General features: G+C 47.8%; 1 protein-coding gene and 2 non-coding genes across 4 annotated transcripts in view; 1 reads left to right on the forward strand and 2 right to left on the reverse strand.

Moving 5' to 3' along the window:
- Positions 1 to 2,488: 2,488 nt before the first annotated feature.
- Positions 2,489 to 2,684, reverse strand: LOC147958322 (U2 spliceosomal RNA). Its single transcript, XR_015612454.1, has one exon. It is a non-coding gene; the product is annotated as a U2 spliceosomal RNA (small nuclear RNA).
- Positions 2,685 to 3,943: 1,259 nt separating this feature from the next.
- LOC147958323 (U2 spliceosomal RNA) lies at positions 3,944 to 4,140 on the reverse strand. The gene has a single exon (XR_015612452.1). It is a non-coding gene; the product is annotated as a U2 spliceosomal RNA (small nuclear RNA).
- Positions 4,141 to 7,472: 3,332 nt separating this feature from the next.
- The window catches only part of LOC125532146 (uncharacterized), a 32,626-nt gene continuing 19,895 nt past the window's right edge, over positions 7,473 to 20,203 (forward strand). For both annotated transcript variants that reach the window (XM_087536972.1, XM_087536973.1), the window contains exon 1: positions 7,473 to 7,809. In XM_087536972.1, the coding sequence (XP_087393098.1) occupies positions 7,591 to 7,809 (219 nt within the window). In that variant the 5' untranslated portion in view covers positions 7,473 to 7,590. The remainder of the gene's footprint in view (positions 7,810 to 20,203) is intronic.

Here is a 20,203-nt window from a genome sequence, read left to right on the forward strand (position 1 = left end):
GTTCAAACAAGCATGGCAAAAATGCATATGGCAAACAGATTTCGGACTTGGTGAAATTAACACTTGTCTGGAATTTCAGATCAGGTAGCACTCTTCGGAGCAGCAAAACTACATGCTACAGGACCTGAACATGGCAAGGTAAAGCATGGCATGGAGCTACTCAAAGAGCTTAACAAAAGTCCCTTAGTGACCTTGAGCCAAAAGGGATCAGAAAATACAATTACAAGCATTTGAACATAGCAAAAAACATAATCAGTTTTCAGACTTAGAGAAAACTGGAACATGCTGAAAACAGATATCAAGTAGGCATGTTTACGAGCTCGATGCACTCACTACGGTGCAAGTCATGACAAACTAAGCATACACCCACCAAGAAGGCACAAAATGCAAGCTAAACATGGCAAGAACAATAGCATAGCATGCACAGATCAACTATAACATCATCGGCAAAATTGCAAACAAGTTGACAATCTGCCCAGATTCACAAAGTAGAAAAAGTAGAGCTCGATTGACTCAAGCTAGGGTGCTCCATAATTTCAAACAAAGACATTGATGGATAGAGCACTACAAGATTAACAAAACATCCTTACTGATCATCCTCAAAAGAGGCACGGTTCACTAGGAAACAACATGAACATATGGCCATACGAGATAAACAGCTCAAGGACTTGGTGGAATTGCTAAGTCCCTGAAAATAGAATTAACAAGTGCACCACTTTGCAAGCTTGTGCTAGTCACCACAAACATCACAAAAATACATGGGTTGCACCTCTGGAAAGATGGCAAAACCCTTAACAAAACATATGTAGAACTCATGGGCATAGCATGCACACAATAATCATGGCAAAAATGACAAAAACCTAAACGGAGCAGCAGATCTGACAATTATCTCAAGTAGCCCTCTTCTAACAGCATTTCGGGCATCAAGATGAACTCAAATGAAAATTATGCAATGGAATGAAATGATGTACTCTCTGAGATGAACATTTTGATATGCTATATGCATGAATCGGAGCTACGGGTGCAAAGTTACGAGGCTATGAACATGGGCACATGGATCTGAAAATTCCGAGGACTTGGTAGAAAAATCAACCTCCGGAAAAAGTGGATCTCGCGGATCGGGACGGAGCGGTGCGGGGACGGGGACGGGCGAGGGCGTTTGGATCGGGGGCCGATGGATCTGGTCCCGATCCGGATCCGGCCGGAATCTCGCCGGAGTTCGCCAGGGAGGTGATCGGAGGTGGTGGTGGAGACGGCCGGCGAGCGAGGCGAGCGGGGCGGCGGCCGGAGCCACGCAGGGCGGTGGCGCGCGAGCACCGGGCGGCGAGGCGGGCCGCGGCGGCCGGCGCGGAGGCGGCGGGGCGGCGATGACCAGGTGGCTGGGCGGCTCGGTCCGGCGACGGCGGCGGCCGGCGAGGCGCCGGCGGCGGGGAGCGAAGGAGGCGGCGGCGGCTGCTACGGGCCGCGGGGGCCGGCGCTGGGCCTGGCGGGCCCGCGCGGGTGGTGGCGCGGCGAAGTGGGGCGCTGCCACGTGGCGGCTCCCGGTTGGGGCGGCGGCGACGTCCGGCGCGGGGCGGACAATGTCCGGCCGCGCGGAGACGATTTTTTTAGGGTTTCGGGGAGGGGGATCCGAGATTTTCGAGGAGGACCTATTTATAGGCATAGAGGAAGTTAGGAGAGTCCAAATGAGGTGCGGTTTTCGGCCACACGATCGTGATCGAACGCTCTAGATGATGGAGAAGGCTTAGGTGGGTTTTGGCCAAAATGGAGGGGTGTTGGGCTGCAACACACACGAGGCCTTTTCGGTTCCTCGGTTAACCGTTGGAGTATCAAACGAAGTCCAAATGATACGAAACTTGACAGGCGGTCTACCGGTAGTAAGCCAAGGCCGCTTGGCAAGTCTCGGTCCAATCCGGAAATGTTTAATCCCCACACACGAAAGAAAGGTAGAAATGATCACCGGAGGAGAACGAAGCGCCGGAATGCAAAATGGACAACGGGGAAAATGCTCGAATGCATGAGATGAACACGTATGCAAATGCAATGCACATGATGACATCATATGAGATGCATGACAACGATAACAACACACGGAGACAAAGACCCGAACCCGAGAAAATAAAATAACTTAACGCCGAAACGGCAAGAGTTGGAGTACAAATTGGGAAAGTTACATCCAGGGTGTTACAGTGATGCATCGCCCTCCTTTCGCTGCGTGGTCGTCCTCTTCGGAGCTCGCGGTTGTCTACTGCCGGCTCGGGCTAGGCCCGGTTCAAATGAGGTGTTGTGTGGGTAGGATGGATGTAGTCGAATTTGGACTGTGGTGCCATAGATCTGGAGAGGGGCGGCAGTGGGGTGCCATGGCCCTTTATGTGGTTCCGTCTTGATCAGCGTGCCATAAGATGGATTGTTCGGCTACAGCGAGATGGACGGCGAAATTGCTCGGATTTTTGTCAGGCTGATGATGACGACACCCGAGGGCCCCAATGTGGGGTGCACCTGCCTAGGCTGTAGTGCAACACCCAAGCAACACCCAAGGGCCCCAATGGCAAGCCACTGTGGTGGACCCTCCCCCACAAAAAATAAAGTTAATATCGTTTTGGGCACATGGCCCACATATTAAATATTAAACTGATAAGAACAGATATTACACTTAATTTTAGTCAAAAGACCGAGAAAGGTATGATTTGCAATGATGTGTTGCCCCTCTTCTTATAGCTTCCTCGACCACCTCCCTGCTCTCCACCAGCGAGGTGGTACTAAAGGAAAGAACGAAGAGAGTCCCTGCTGCACTCGGGCAAACAGTCTTTGCGCCTCCCGTTCGTTTGGACATCAGGCCCGGTAAGAATACACCACGGCAGCAATGCTTCCACGGCCCACTATTACGTTGTTTCCAACAGAGCCTAGCGACCGATTGGATTTCATTGGGCCGGCTCATTTAGTGAATAAATAACTTGCAATGGACGACAGTTTTGGGAAAAAAATTCCTGGCCGGTATTGGGAACCTTCTGAAAAAAAAGAAGCTTCCTGAACCCTTTTTTATTGATTTTTCTTTCAGTTTTAAATTTAATTTTTAATTTTTCTTCTTTTTCCTTTTTTATTTTTCTTCTTTTCTTTTCATTTTCATTTTTGTTTTTTCCTTTCTTAAATTTATTTCCCTTTTTCTAAAAAAATGTTTGTAGAAATTTCAACATTCTTCTTTGAAATTTGGCAATTTCTTCCTGTTTTAAAATTTTGTTCAAAAAGTAAAAAAATGTTTGTTGTTTTAACAAATTTGCTTGGAGTTTAAAAAAATGTTTCCTTTTTCAAAATTGACCACAGTTTCAAATCAAAATGCAATTTCAAAATTTGTTCAAAAGTTCAAAAAATGATCCTGATTCTCAAAACTGACAGGTGAGCCTTTTGACAGACCATTTTTCACACAACCTCAATGACATTGCTCTATACTCTGCGTAGTAGTAGACCGAGCTGCAACCTACAAAACTCCGTGTCACAAGATATTTTCCACAGAGATGTTAGTATCCTGAGGAAGATCTTTTGTCACCACACTTCTTGCCCAATCTGCATTGCAGCATCCTTTGTGCTCTCAGTGTTGTCTTTTTGAACCCAAGTCCTTTGCCAAGCCCATTGTGATACAGAGGGAGTACCTCTGGTTCCAGTAGACAGCCCTAAAGATCACTTCAGTTGTGAGAGAGTGTCAGGCTTGGCTGGTGATGCCGACCGACCCACGGCATCCTCTGGAATTATCTACACTCTACAGTTATTAACAATTTTGCACGTCACAAAATACAAAATTGCCTAAGTTTGCTGTGTGCTAATCGCCCGGGTGCAAGAGGCCTATCTTTAGCTCATTAGTTTCACCACATTTTGCTTTTCATCAGGTATTCAATATAATTTCAGAAGTCTTTTTAAAAGGATTCAAAAAGTTTTCAAATAGTATTGGTTGGGGTGCGCCTGCTTGGGCTGTAGTGCAACGCCCATGCGACACCCGAGAGCCCCAATGGTAAGCCATTGTGGTGAACCTTCCTCCATAAAAAATAAATTTAATATTATTATAGGCACATGGCCCACATAGCAGATATTAAACTGATAAGAAAAGATTACTACACTTGATCTTAGCCAAAAGGCCAAGAAAGGTATGATTTGCAACGATGCCCTCCCCTCCTCTTATAGCTCTGTCCACCATGTCTCCGCTCTCCGCCAGCGAGGTGGTACTAAACCAGAACCAAAGAACAGAGAGTCTCTGTGGCGCTCGAGCAACCAGCCAAGCCAGCCTATGCGCCTCTCGTTCGTTTGGGCTTCAGCAGGCCCGGTAAGAACACCACGGCAGTCGGCAGCCTATAGTTCCACGGCCCAGTATTACGACTCCTTTTTTTCGCTGTTCGTTTCCCTAGCTGAGTGTGTGTGACCTGATCGTGCCGACCATGAATGAAGCCACCACACCACACGCCCCCCACCCCCCAAAAAGAAAAACAGACGAGTCTGTTGCGTTCAGTTCAACCTGTAGGGATCGATCGATGTCGACAAAGATGTACGTCACCATGAAGGATCGGGCGAGTCGCGCAAGTGCAGGACGACAACGCCGCCAACGACTACGTGAACGTGTTCCAATACTACGTGCAGCTCGACTACTTCGCAGCGCAGCTCAAGTGCGAGCATAACCCATAGTCGTCAGGCTCCCGCGGTACATCGTCAAAGCTGAAGAGATCCGGACGCTCCTCTAAGGACTAAGGCAAGCCCAGTTAGTTTGTTGTCTTAAGTGGTGGCTTATTGGTGTTGAGCATTTGCCTCTTTGGTGTGGTTTCAAAGTTTTTCTTGTCCACTTCTCATGTCCATCAAACTCCGAGTAGCAATGATGCAAAGTAAGCGGGTTGGAGCCATTTCTCTTGTTCCTTTCTTTGTAGAGAGGAGAGCTTGCATGACGGGCTCGTACTCCTTGATGGCCAGTCCATTTGATGGCGCAAGGTTTGACTTGCAAAACACATCCGGTCCACTGTTTGCATTGGTCTGGTTGCATTGGTCTTGGATTAAAGTGCAACGATGACCGAGAGATCTGGTTCTGCGGTTGGAGGGACTGGTTACATTGCTATTGCAGTGCTTCTCGGTGCTTTGCTAAAATTTCTCCTTTGTTTTGTTTGCACCGATGATGGCATCGAGGTCGACCCAAGCTTCACACAAACATTTGTCTTCCTTATGGTTTAAAAAAATTTGTTTTCCTTGGCCTTGTAGTTGCATGACCTACTCCTCTTCTTGTTTCCTTGATTCTCCTCGACCTCATCCACCACCTCGGCATTTCTTGTTTGCATATCTGGCATTGACATGGCAATATCGCCGAGACCGAGTGTGTGGCTTACATCCAATTTTTCCATGAAAGCGACGGCATTCTCATGCAATTGCTCACTACAAAAGTAAAAGAACCAATCAATCAATAACAAATCATGCATCATATGTACATCTATATATATACATCTATTCTCTATACATACAAATGTAAAAATAATAGATGGTTGCGGGAGTTGATTGAAGCCCCCTCCCCCCGCGTCCACCTTGAGAAACCACACCAGCTAGGACTAGGATCTTCTGCTTGTTGTCGTCGTCGTTGATGCCGTCTTGCTTTTGTTACTACTTGTTTGCAGTGATTTGTACAACCACCGAAGGCTGCTCGCTAGGCTAGCATCGCTGGAAGACGCATACCAAGTGTTCAACAAAATGCATAAGCCAACTATAACTTTTATTCCTTTAAGTTTAGGGGGTTGGTTAGGTCCTGCCAAAATTTAGTACAGTAAAAATACTCCGCTAAGCTTTACTCGGCCGGATACTCCTCTATTTTTCAGGGGATCGGCTAGAGTTGCTCTCAGTCATCTCTTGATATTTTTTCTTCAAACGTTTTTGTTTGTTTGCTTCTATATCTTAGTCTCATCAACTTATCCGTGTAGTTTATCAATCTATGTGATTAGACTGGTTCAAGCAATTTTTTATGACTTATAGTAGTATTTCTTACTGTGCATATTTCTTCTTACAACTAATGGCTAATCCGGGCTAAAAAAACTCCAATTTAGTTGTTTTATCTATTACTACTTCTTAGTTCATAGCACATTTCATCTTCATGTACGATGTATGGTAATTCGAGAAATCATTTAACTTTGAGTTTTTGGCACTTAAAGTTTCAGGAAGACCTATGGAGATTTTTCTTTTAAAAAAAATCAACAACTTCTAAGATGCCCGAACTAGTTGATTTGAACAAGCTTTCCAAGGACCAATCTAAAAGGAAGAGGATTGTAGATTACAATCCCAAACAGCATGAAACCAAAGGTAATGGCATAGCTAAGCTCCTTTTGTTTTTTAATACCGGCCTTCGTTAATGTTTTCATTCATCCTCAATTTAATCATGCTCTTTTGGTTGATGTTGCTGGTTGTAGGTTAGATTGCTATAAAAATGATCAGACCTCCTTTGGTTTGTAGGAACTCTAAAGGATAGGATCTTTGTGGAGAATTATTTTTTTGAAGCCCTTTGGTTTGTAGGAATAGAATCTTATTCATGTATGGGATAGGAACCAATCCATTGTATTTCAATTTTCAAAAGAAAAAAAACCATTAGCCTTGATCCAAAGGAAAAATTCTATCCTATGAACCAAATGGCACCTCTTTCTCTAAGGGATTTGAGATAGATGTCATATCACTTCCTATATTTTTTCTATTCCTATGGTATTATATCTTTCGAACCAAAAGAGGCCTGAATATTCTGTTTTGCAACCTCGGATGAAGTAGTTCATTTTATCTCAAATGGTTATTTTTTGTTACGTTTCAACGAATTTGGTCACCATGTGAAGAATGAAGTGATTATGCCCACATTTTAGTTTACATCGATATTGTTGCCTTATTGATTCATAAATAACTCCATGCATTTTTTAGCCCCCTCTAAAAAAATTGGTCTGCCCTGGAGGGCGAGCTCCTTGTTCGACTCCGCTATGGGGGCGTCCCAATCAATGGGTCGGCTTCAAAGGAGGAGCCGCTACCGAAGCCGGACATGGTGGCGACGGAAGGCGGCGAGGGGAGAGGATGGGGAGTAGAGCAGTTGGGTTGCGATTTTTCGGGCTGTCCGCTCAGACGTTTGGTAGAAGGGTAAGAGGGGTTCGGTTGTAGAAGATCTGCCTCATATATATCTCCGGCTGTCCATGCCTACGTGCTCCAACCGAGGCACTGACGGTGGAGCTCGCCGTCGGACGTGACTGATTGTATGATCGATGGTGGCCGAGATAATCCTTTATTTACAGAAGATGGCGGACGAGATAATATTTCCCAGCAGTTTATCGCTGCCTGGGGCGTCTGCTCAGTCGTCAGCAACGATGTCTGCGGCTGACGTCGTACCGTTGCCGCTACCTGCTCCACTCGAACTCGAGTCGACGCGAATCCACGCAAGCGAGCGGGGCAAGTCCACCGAGTCCCATTAAACAAACCCGAATCCACGCAAGCAAAGCGAAGCGGCTCTCTGTACTACAAGGGGCGCGCGCCCCAGCTGAGAGCTCCTCGCCTCGCCGGCTCGCCCGATCCTTGTCTTGCTGGCGCTAGCTAGCTCCAGCGCGGGTCGATATGGCGGCGGCGATGGTGTGGGTGCCGATACTGGAGGAGGGGGTGTTCCGGTTCGACGCGTCGGAGGCCGCGCGCGCGGCGGCCGGGCCCAGCCTGTCGTTCGCCGAGCCGCGCCGCCGGGAGGTGGTACTGCGTGAGGGGGTGGACGACGCCGGCCGCCCCGCGGTCGTGCCGGAGTGCGAGGTGGTGGGTGACGACGTCCACAGGATTCTCATCAAGGTACGGGTTTTGGTCGTCAGGGAAATGATGTTTACGTGTATACAGTGCACTGTGCCCGTTAACTCTCACTGGGGTACACTTGTTTTTTTTAGGGTAAAGCAAAGCTTTATAAATTAACGGTGTACGGGCAAGTCGCCCGAAACACAAACAGTCACTGAGGGCGGTACAATAGAGTCCCAGCTAGCGCTGTCATTTGGCAAACAACTACGACCAACTTTAGCTAATTCGTGTGCTACAGAGTTCGCACTACGACGACAAACACTGATGGAGTGTTGAGAAAACCACATCTTGAGTTGGAATTTAGTGTCCTCAATGATGGCCGCATAAGGAGATGAATCCACCTTGGTGAAGTCAAGAGCTTCGGACAGGAGCTTTGAGTCTGTTTCGAAGATCACCCGGAGTGCACCAACCTCAGCCGCCATTAAGACGGCCTCAGACATGGCAGTAGTTTCCGCAGCAAAAGGGTTGGCAACATGTTCCTTCCGTCCCGCACGGGCCAGCATGACCTCCCCAGCATCATCCTGTATCACTACGCCCCATGTTACAAAGGACTCGCCCGGGGTGAAGGCTCCATCCAAATTGATTTTGACCCTGTCCTTCTCCGGGGGTTGCCATCTGCAGTCTGGTTTGTGTTTGGCCTTTGCACCAAAAAGCTGCATATACTCCTGTGTGTTACTGAACACACGCCGAACCACCTCAGACACAGGGACTGGTAGCTCGCCCTCTCTAACCTTGTTCCTGTGGTTCCACCAATGCCACCAGAATGTGAGAATCTGTACTCTTTTCTTTTCATCTAACGTCCACAGGAAGTCCTGCATTACATGCACTGATGTGAATTGTTCAAACTCCACTCGTCGCTTCCAAACTCATGGCTCGCCAGGCTATCTTAACCTCTTTGCATTTGACGAAGAGATGTGCGCCATCCTCATCTGCAAGGCCACACAAGAGGCACTTCGTGGATTCAAGTTTAACTCCCCTCCAGGCAAGATTTGTCCGCAGCGCAAGAGACTCATGTTTGATCCTCCATGTGAACATTTGAATTTTGCGCGGAGTTGGAAGTTTCCAAATCCTCTTCCAGGATATATCATCACATCGGTCCAGGTTGCCAGCCGTCGTGGCGCTGTTGCCTGCGCCATCGCCGTGATCTTGTTTCTCGAGTTGGACCTGCAGCTTATAGGCATTCCGGACTGAATGTTGGCCCTTGCTGTCAAAGTGCCAAGCCATGAAATCGTCAACACCTTCTCGAAGCGGGATCTGTAGGATATGGCGAGCGTCGTCCGGCCAGAACGATGCATTGACAAGTTCCTCATCCCAGGTACCCGTGACCGGGCTGATGAGCTCGCTGACCTGTGTGAGCAGGCTCTGTCCACGTGGGGTGATGACTTGCCTCGACCAAGCTCTAGAAATCCATGGATCAGTCCATATCTTCATCGTTGAGCCATCCTCGATCCTCCAGATGTAACCCTGTTTAACTAGATCGAGGCCCTTCAATATGCTTCTCCAGGTGTAAGATATCCCGTCTCTCGGCACCGCCTCCAGGATACTACAGTGCGGGAAGTAGCGAGCTTTCAAAATTCTACAACAGAGGCTGTTGGGGTTTTGAAGCAGGCGCCACCCTTGTCAGGACAACATGGTGATGTTAAAATTGTGCATGTCCCGAAATCCCAATCCTCCCATTGCTTTTGGCTTCGTCAGAGTCTCCCAGCTTAACCAGTGTGTTGGAATAAGCCACGGTGTGTGCGATCGGGCTCGTCGGGCGCGACGGATACGCGCGGGACGGGCGGGACGCACTGGTGCCGTCGGACTCGTCGGGCGCGTCGGCGCGGGACGGGCGGAACGTGCGGGATGCAGCAGCGTGGCAAGCTAACTAACTCCAACACACACGCACACGGACTCGTGCACACACACGCACCTACGAACCTGATGCGGCCACACACCGCCCACACACACGCACCACGCTGCTGCATCCCGCACGTTCCGCCCGTCCCGCGCGTCACCGACGCGGCCGACGAGCCCGACGGCACCAGTGCGTCGCGCCCGTCCCGCGCGTATCCGTCGCGCCCGACGAGCCCAACCGCACACACCGTGGCTTATTCCAACACACACACACCCTAAGCCACGGCCTACAGCAGGTGAGTCCATCGTCGTCGATGTCGCAATGGCCGCTCCTACGGCCTCCTCGACGCTTGACGCTGCCTCCATGACGCCATGTCCTGCACACCCCAGCTCGCGCACACGATCACGCACTGACGTGATCGACGCGGCCGCCCTGCGCTCTGCTGGACGCGTTCTCCCCCGGTGATCCGCATGCCCGTATGCGCGCCCGCAGTCCCGACGCGCCCGACGCGTCCAGTGCGCACCCATAACACGCACCGGTCGCGCCCGGCTCGCCACCACGGCTTATTGCCCTGCACCGCTGCGGCCTCAACCGCAGCGCAGCGCCTCCACAGTCGTCGCGCCGAGCCGCCGCGGCCTCTGCGACACCACGCAGGTCCTCCGCGACCTCCTCGTCTCTGCGACCGCCGCTGCTCGTCGCGCGCACGGCATCACGCCACACCGCCGTGGACTCGCCGCGCGTTGCCGACGCCACGCGCTCGCCGCGTGCCCGGCATCACGCCCCACTGCCGTGGACTCGCCGCGCGTTGCCGACGCCACGCGCTCGCCACGCGCCGTTGCCAAGACCTTCATGTCCGCCGCGCACCGCGCGCGCCACGGCCGCCCCTCGAACCCGGTCACTCTGATGCCAATTGTTGTTGCAGCTCTTTCTCTCTCTCTCTCGTAGCTGGAGGTAGAAGAAGGAGGAGCACACATTATACTGAAGTTTCACCCGGCTTCACAGCCCCGTTACTATTTCCAGAGCACCAACTCTACTCAACAAATACATGGTCGCGTCCACGGCTTTGTAGCCCTACAGCTACGCAGCGCCCACGTCTCCCTGTGCATACATGCAAGTAGCGGAGCGAGCGATCCGCCCGGCCAACGACGCGCACACAACGCACTCGATCCATCTGATCGTAACAGCCTTTCTACTGCATGGTGCATGCACAGCTCCTCCACGCTACATGCATGTCAAGCTAACTAACTCCAACACACACGCACACAGACTCATGCACACACATGCACCTACGAACCTGATGCGGCCACACACCGCCCACACACACGCGCCACGCTGCTGCATCCCGCACGTTCCACCCGTCCCGCGCGTCACCGACGCGCCCGACGAGCTCGCCGCCACGGCTTATTGCCCTGCACCGCTGCGGCCTCAACCGCAGCGCAGCGCCTTCACAGTCGTCGCGCCGAGCCACCGCGGCCTCTGCGACACCACGCAGGTCCTCTGCGACCTCCTCGTCTCTGCGACCGCCGCTGCTCGTCGCGCGCACGGCATCACGCCACACCGCCGTGGACTCGCCGCGCGTTGCCGACGCCACGCGCTCGCCGCGTGCCCGGCATCACGCGCCCACTGCCGTGGACTCGCTGCGCGTTGCTGACGCCACGCGCCGTTGCCAAGTCCTTCATGTCCGCCGCGCACCGCGCGCACCGCGAACGCCGCCGCACGCCACGGCCGCCCCTCGAACCCGGTCGCTCTGATACCAATTGTTGTTGCAGCTCTTTCTCTCTCTCTCTCTCTCTCTCTCTCTCTCTCGTAGCTGGAGGTAGAAGAAGGAGGAGCACACAGTATACTGGAGTTTAACCCGGCTTCACAGCCCCGTTACTATTCCCAGAGCACCAACTCTACTCAACAAATACATGGTCGCGTCCACGGCTTTGTAGCCCTACAGCTACGCAGCGCCCACGTCTCCTGCGCATACATGCAAGTAGCGGAGTGAGCGATCCGCCCGGCCAACGACGCGACCATGTATTTGTTGAGTAGAGTTGGTGCTCTGGGAATAGTAACGGGGCTGTGAAGCCGGGTGAAACTCCAGTATACTGTGTGCTCCTCCTTCTTCTACCTCCAGCTACGAGAGAGAGAGAGAGAAAGAGCTGCAACAACACAGTGCATTGTATTCTCCTTGTCCTGGTGGCTCCACCAAAACTTCCCTAATAACGAGTTTAGCTCCTGGCAGAAGGTTTTCGTGAGATCGAAGCAAGACATGGCAAAGGTCGGGATGGCCTGCCCCACGGCCTTAACCAGAGTTTCCTTCCCACTCTTTGCCAAGAGTCTTTCCTGCCAGCCATGGACTCGCCCACACAAGCACCTTTTGATATATGCAAACGTGCGACGCCGGGATCGACCAACATGTACATGCAGTCCCAAGTAGCGATCATTCCAATCCTCACTCATGATTTGCACTTCCGCCTTCACCCGTTGTTTAGTGTGCTCATCCGTGTTGGGGGAGAACATGATAGCAGACTTCTCCGTATTGATGCATTGTCCAGAGCAGTTCTCATAGAGCTGAAGAATGTCATGGAGAGCAGCGGCTTCCTCCTGCTTGGCCTTTAGCAAAATCACCGAATCATCGACGAACAATAGGTGTGACACGCTAGGCGCAGTTTGGCAGATTTTGACTCCACTGATGCGTCCATGTTCCTCAACATCATGCAGCAATGCAGACAAGCCCTCGGCACAAATCACAAAGAGGTAAGGGGAAAGGGGGTCCCCCTGTCTCAATCCCCGGGTGGGCACAAATTGTTCCGTAAGAACTCCATTCACCTTGATCTGATAACGCACAGTTGTGACACACTTCATGATGAGATTTACCCATCTCCTGCGAAAACCAAGTTTTGTGAGCATTGCCTCCAAAAAACTCCACTCGACGCGGTCATATGCCTTGCTCATGTCCGCTTTTATCGCAGCAATACCATCTAGGCCCCCTCTTTTATTCCTCAAGTAATGTGTGACCTCATAAGCAATCAAGACATTATCTGTGATGAGACGTCCCGGAATGAACGCACTTTGGTTCTCGGAGATAATGTCTGGTAGTACAACTTTCAGTCGGTTTGCTAACACCTTGGAGACGAGTTTGTATAGGACGTTGCATAAACTTATAGGACGCAAATCCTTAATCCTGCTCGGGTCCTTGACTTTAGGTATAAGTACCACGAGAGTATCATTCTAGCCTTCCGGAATATCACCTCCATTGAGTACTCCCTGTTGGGTTTCGTAGTAATTTCAAAAAATCTCCTACGCACACGCAAGATCATGGTGATGCATAGCAACGAGAGGGGGAGAGTGTGATCTACGTACCCTTGTAGATCGACAACGGAAGCGTTAACTTGGTTGATGTAGTCGTACGTCTCCATGGCTCGACCGATCAAGCACCGAAACTACGGCATCTCCGAGTTCTAGCACACGTTCAGCTCGATGACGATCCCCGGACTCCGATCCAGCAAAGTGTCGGGGAAGAGTTCCGTCAGCACGACGGCGTGGTGACGATCTTGATGCACTACCATCGCAGGGCTTCGCCTGAGCACTGCTACAATATTATCGAGGACTATGGTGGAAGGGGGCACCGCACACGGCTAAGAATATGATCACGTGGATCAACTTGTGTCTCTAGGGGTGCCCCGTGCCTCCGTATATAAAGGCTCAAAGGGGGGGGGCTGGCCGGCCAAGAGGTGGCGCGCCAGGAGGAGTCCTACTTCTTCCGGGAGTAGGACTCCCCCCCTTTCCTAGTTGGAATAGGATTCGCGGAGGGGGGAAAAGAGGAGAGAGAGGAGGAAGGGGGGCCGGCCCCCTCTCCTTGTCCTATTCGGACCAAGGGGGGGGAGGGGCGCGCGGCCCATCTCTGGCCACCTCTCCTCTCTTCCACTAAGGCCCACTAAGGCCCATATACTTCCCGGGGGGTTCCGGTAACCTCCCGGTACTCCGGTAAAATCCCGATTTCACCCGGAACACTTCCGATATCCAAACATAGGCTTCCAATATATCAATCTTTATGTCTCGACCATTTCGAGACTCCTCGTCATGTCCGTGATCACATCCGGGACTCCGAACAACCTTCGGTACATCAAAATGCATAAACTCATAATATAACTGTCATCGTAACCTTAAGCGTGCGGACCCTACGGGTTCGAGAACAATGTAGACATGACCGAGACACGTCTCCGATCAATAACCAATAGCGGAACCTGGATGCTCATATTGGCTCCTACATATTCTACGAAGATCTTTTTATCGGTCAGACCGCATAACAACATACATTGTTCCCTTTGTCATCGGTATGTTACTTGCCCGAGATTCGATCGTCGGTATCCCATACCTAGTTCAATCTCGTTACCGGCAAGTCTCTTTACTCGTTCCGTAATACATCATCCCGCAACTAACTTCATTAGTTGCAATGCTTTCAAGGCTTAAGTGATGTGCATTACCGAGAGGGCCCAGAGATACCTCTCCGACAATCGGAGTGACAAATCCTAATCTCGAAATACGCCAACCCAACATGTACCTTTGGAGACACCTGCAGAGCTCCTTTATAATCACCCAGTTACGTTGTGACGTTTGGTAGCACACAAAGTGTTCCTCCAGCAAACGGGAGTTGCATAATCTCATAGTCATAGGAACATGTATAAGTCATGAAGAAAGCAATAGCAACATACTAAACGATCCAGGTGCTAAGCTAATGGAATGGGTCATGTCAATCAGATCATTCAACTAATGATGTGATCCCGTTAATCAAATGACAACTCTTTGTCCATGGTTAGGAAACATAACCATCTTTGATTAACGAGCTAGTCAAGTAGAGGCATACTAGTGACACTCTGTTTGTCTATGTATTCACACATGTATTATGTTTCCGGTTAATACAATTCTAGCATGAATAATAAACTTTTATCATGATATAAGGAAATAAATAATAAATTTATTATTGCCTCTAGGGCATATTTCCTTCAGTCTCCCACTTGCACTAGAGTCAATAATCTAGATCACATCACCATGTGATTAACATCGATAGTTCACATCATCATGTGATTAACACCCATAGTTCACATCGCCATGTGACCAACACCCAAAGGGTTTACTAGATTCAGTAATCTAGTTCACATCGCTATGTGATTAACACCCAAAGAGTACTAAGGTGTGATCATGTTTTGCTTGTGAGAGAATTTTAGTCAACGGGTCTGCCATATTCAGATCCGTATGTATTTTGCAAATATCTATGTCAACAATGCTCTACACGGAGCTACTCTAGCTAATTGCTCCCACTTTCAATATGTATCCAGATTGAGACTTAAAGTTATCTAGATCAGTGTCAAAACCTGCATCGATGTAACTCTTTACGACGAACCTTTTGTCACCTCCATAATCGAGAAACATATCCTTATTCAACTAAGGATAATTTTGACCGCTGTCCAGTGATCTACTCCTAGATCACTATTGTACTCCCTTGCCAAAATCAGTGTAGGGTATACAATAGATCTGGTACACAGCATGGCATACTTTATAGAACCTATGGCTGAGGCATAGGGAATGACTTTCATTCTCTTTCTATCTTCTGCCGTGGTCGGGCTTTGAGTCTTACTCAATTTCATACCTTGTAACACAGGTAAGAACCCTTTCTATGACTGTTCCATTTTGAACTACTTCAAAATCTTGTCAAGGTATGTACTCATTGAAAAAAACTTATCAAGCGTCTTGATCTATCTCTATAGATCTTGATGCTCAATATGTAAGCAGCTTCACCGAGGTCTTTCTTTGAAAAACTCCTTTCAAACACTCCTTTATGCTTTGCAGAATAATTCTACATTATTTCCGATCAACAATATGTCATTCACATATACTTATCAGAAATGTTGTAATGCTCCCACTCACTTTCTTGTAAATACAGGCTTCACCACAAGTCTGTATAAATCTATATGCTTTGATCATACTATCAAAGCATTTATTCCAACTCCGAGATGCTTGCACCAGTCCATAGATGGATCGCTGGAGCTTGCTTATTTTGTTAGCACCTTTAGGATTGACAAAACCTTCTGGTTGCATCATATACAACTCTTTCTTTAAGAAATCCATTAAGGATTGCAGTTTTGTATCCATTTGCCAGATTTCATAAAATGCGGCAATTGTTAACATGATTTGGACAGACTTTTAAGCATCGATACGAGTGAGAAAATCTCATCGTAGTCAACACCTTGAACTTTTTCGAAAACCTTTTGCGACAATTCTAGCTTTGTAGATAGTAACACTACTATCAGCGTCCGTCTTCCTCTTGAAGATCCATTTATTTTCTATGGCTTGCCGATCATCGGGTAAGTCAACCAAAGTCCATACTTTGTGCTCATACATGGATCCCATCTTAGATTTCATGGCCTCAAGCCATTTTGCGGAATCTGGGCTCACCATCGCTTCTTCATAGTTCGCAAGTTCGTCATGGTCTAGTAACATGACTTCCAGAACAGGGTTACCGTACCACTCTGGTGTGGATCTCACTCTGGTTTACCTACGAGATTCGGTAGTAACTTGATCTGAAGTTACATGATCATCATCATTAGCTTCCTCACTAATTGGTGTAGTAGTCACAAGAACAGATTTCTGTGATGAACTACTTTCCAATAAGGGAGATGGTACAATTACCTTATCAAGTTTTCTACTTTCCTTCCACTCACTTCTTTCGATAGAAACTCCTTCTCTGGAAAGGATCCATTCTTAGCAACGAATGTCTTGCCTTCGGATCTGTGATAGAAGGTGCACCCAATAGTCTCCTTTGGGTATCCTATGAAGACACATTTCTCCGATTTGGGTTTGAGTTTATCAGGATGAAATTTTTTCATATAAGCATCACAATCCCAAACTTTAAGAAACGACAACTTTGGTTTCTTGCCAAACCACAGTTCAGATTGTGTCGTCTCAACGGACTTAGATGGTGCCCTTTTAAACGTGAATGCAGCTGTCTTTAATGCATAACCCAAAATGATAGTGGTAGATCGGTAAGAGACATCATAGGTCGCACCATATCTAATAAAGTACGGTTATGACGTTCGGACACACCATTATGCTGTGGTGTTCCAGGTGGCGTGAGTAGTGAAACTATTTCACATTGTTTTAACTGAAGACCAAACTCATAACTCAAATACTCTTCTCCACGATCAGATCGTAGAAACTTTATTTTCTTGTTACGATGATTTTCCACTTCACTCTGAAATTCTTTGAACTTTTCAAATGTTTCAGACTTATGTTTCATCAAGTAGATATACTCATATCTGCTCAAATCATCTGTGAAGATCAGAAAATAATGATACCTGTCGCGAGTCTCAATATTCATCGGACCACATACATCAGTATGTATGATTTCCAACAAATTTGTTGCTCGCTCCATTGTTTCGAAGAACGGAGTCTTAGTCATCTTGCCCATGAGGCATGGTTCGCAAGCATCAACTGATTCATAATCAAGTGATTCCAGAAGCCCATCAGCATGGAGTTTCTTCATGCGCTTTACACCAATATGACCTAAACAGCAGTGCTACAAATAAGTTGCACTATCATTATTAACTTTGTATCTTTTGGTTTCAATATTATGATTATGTGTATTACTACGATCGAGATCCAACGAACTATTTTCATTGGGTGTGTAACCATATAAGGTTTTATTCATGTAAACAGAACAACAATTTATTCTCTTACTTAAATGAATAACCGTATTACAATAAACATGATCAAATCATATTCATGCTCAACGCAAACACCAAATAACACTTATTTAGGTTCAACACTAATCCCAAAAGTACAGGGAGTGTGCGATGATGATCATATCAATCTTGGAACCACTTCCAACACACATCGTCACTTCACCCTTAACTAGTCTCTGTTTATTCTGCAACTCTCGTTTCGAGTTACTAATCTTAGCAACTGAACTAGTATCTATTACTGAGGGGTTGCTATAAACACTAGTAAAATACACATCAATAACATGTATATCAAATATACTTATGTTCACTTTGCCATCCTTCTTATCCGCGAATCACTTGGGGTAGTTCTGCTTCCAGTGACCAGTCCCTTTGCAGTAGAAGCACTTAGTCTCAGGCTTAGGATCAGACTTGGGCTTCTTTACTTGAGCAGCAACTTGCTTGCCATTCTTCTTGAAGTTCCCCTTCTTCCCTTTGCCCTTTTCTTGAAACTAGTGGTCTTGTCAACCATCAAGACTTGATGTTTTTCTTGATTTCTACCTTCGTTGATTTCAGCATCACGAAGAGCTTGGGAGTTGTTTCCGTTATCCCTTGCATATTATAGTTCATCACGAAGTTCTACTAACTTGGTGATGGTGACTAGAGAATTCTGTCAATCACTATCTTATCTGTAATATTAACTCCCACTTGATTCAAGCGATTGTAGTACCCAGACAATCTGAGCACATGCTCACTAGTTGAGCGATTCTCCTCTATCTTTTAGCTATAGAACTTGTTGGAGACTTCATATCTCACAACTCGGGTATTTGCTAGAAAATATTAACTTCAACTCCTGGAACATCTCATATGGTCCATGATGTTCAAAACGTCTTTGAAGTCCCGATTCTAAGCCATTTAAGTATGGTGCACTAAACTATCAAGTAGTCATCATATTGAGCTAGCCAAACGTTCATAACGTCTGCATCTGCTCCTGCAATAGGTCTGTCACCTAGCGGTGCATCAAGGACATAATTCTTCTGTGCAGCAATGAGGATAAACCTCAGATCACGGATCCAATCCGCATCATTGCTACTAACATCTTTCAACACAATTTTCTCTAGGAACATATCAAAATAAACACAGGGAAGCAACAATGCGAGCTATTGATCTATAACATAATTTGCAAAATACTACCAGGACTAAGTTCATGATAAATTTAAGTTCAATTTAATCATATTACTTAAGAACTCCCACTTAGATAGACATCCCTCTAATCCTCTAAGTGATTACGTGATCCAAATCAACTAAACCATGTCCGATCATCACGTGAGATGGAGTAGTTTCATTGGTGAACATCGCTATGTTGATCATATCTACTATATGATTCATGCTCGACCTTTCGGTCTCCGTGTTCCGAGGCCATATCTGTATATGCTTGGCTCGTCAAGTATAACCTGAGTATTCCGCGTGTGCAACTGTTTTGCACCCGTTGTATTTGAACGTAGAGCCTATCACACCCGATCATCACGTGGTGTCTCAGCACGAAGAACTTTCGCAATGGTGCATACTCAGGGAGAACACTTCTTGATAATTAGTGAGAGATCATCTTATAATGCTACCGTCAATCAAAGCAAGATAAGATGCATAAAAGATAAACATCACATGCAATCAATATAAGTGATATGATATGTCCATCATCATCTTGTGCTTGTGATCTCCATCTCCGAAGCACCGTTGTGATCACCATCGTCACCGGCGCGACACCTTGATTTCCATCGTAGCATCGTTGTCGTCTTGCCAATCTTATGCTTCCACGACTATCGCTACCGCTTAGTGATAAAGTAAAGCATTACAGCGCGATTGCATTGCATACAATAAAGCGACAACCATATGGCTCCTGCCAGTTGCCGATAACTCGGTTACAAAACATGATCATCTCATACAATAAAATTTAGCATCATGTCTTGACCATATCACATCACAACATGCCCTGCAAAAACAAGTTAGACGTCCTCTACTTTGTTGTTGCAAGTTTTACGTGGCTGCTACGGGCTTAAGCAAGAACCAATCTTACCTACGCATCAAAACCACAATGATAGTTTGTCAAGTTGGTGCTGTTTTAACCTTCGCAAGGACCGGGCGTAGCCACACTCGGATCAACTAAAGTTGGAGAAACTGTCACCCGCTAGCCACCTTTGTGCGAAGCACGTTGGGAGAACCGGTCTCGCGTAAGCATACGCGTAATGTCGGTCCGGGCCGCTTCGTCCAACAATACCGCCGAACCAAAGTATGACATGCTGGTAAGCAGTATGACTTATATCGCCCACAACTCACTTGTGTTCTACTCGTGCATATAACATCAACACATAAAACCTAGGCTCGGATGCCACTGTTGGGTTTCGTAGTAATTTCAAAAAATTTCCTACGCACATGCAAGATCATGGTGATGCATAGCAACGAGAGGGGGAGAGTGTGATCTACGTACCCTTTTAGATCGACAACGGAAGCGTTAACTTGGTTGATGTAGTCGTACGTCTCCACGGCTCGACCGATCAAGCACCGAAACTACGGCACCTCCGAGTTCTAGCACACGTTCAGCTCGATGACGATCCCCGGACTCCGATCCAGCAAAGTGTCGGGGAAGAGTTCCGTCAGCACGACGGCATGGTGACGATCTTGATGTACTACCGTCGCAGGGCTTCGCCTGAGCACTGCTACAATATTATCGAGGACTATGGTGGAAGGGGGCACCGCACACGGCTAAGAATATGATCACGTGGATCAACTTGTGTCTCTAGGGGTGCCCCATGCCTCCGTATATAAAGGCTCAAAGGGGGGGGGGCTGGCCGGCCAA

The sequence above is a fragment of the Triticum urartu genome, chromosome 7A, assembly GCF_056163025.1.
Source record: "Triticum urartu cultivar PI428250 chromosome 7A, HENAU_Tu73, whole genome shotgun sequence".
Lineage (NCBI taxonomy): Eukaryota > Viridiplantae > Streptophyta > Magnoliopsida > Poales > Poaceae > Triticum > Triticum urartu.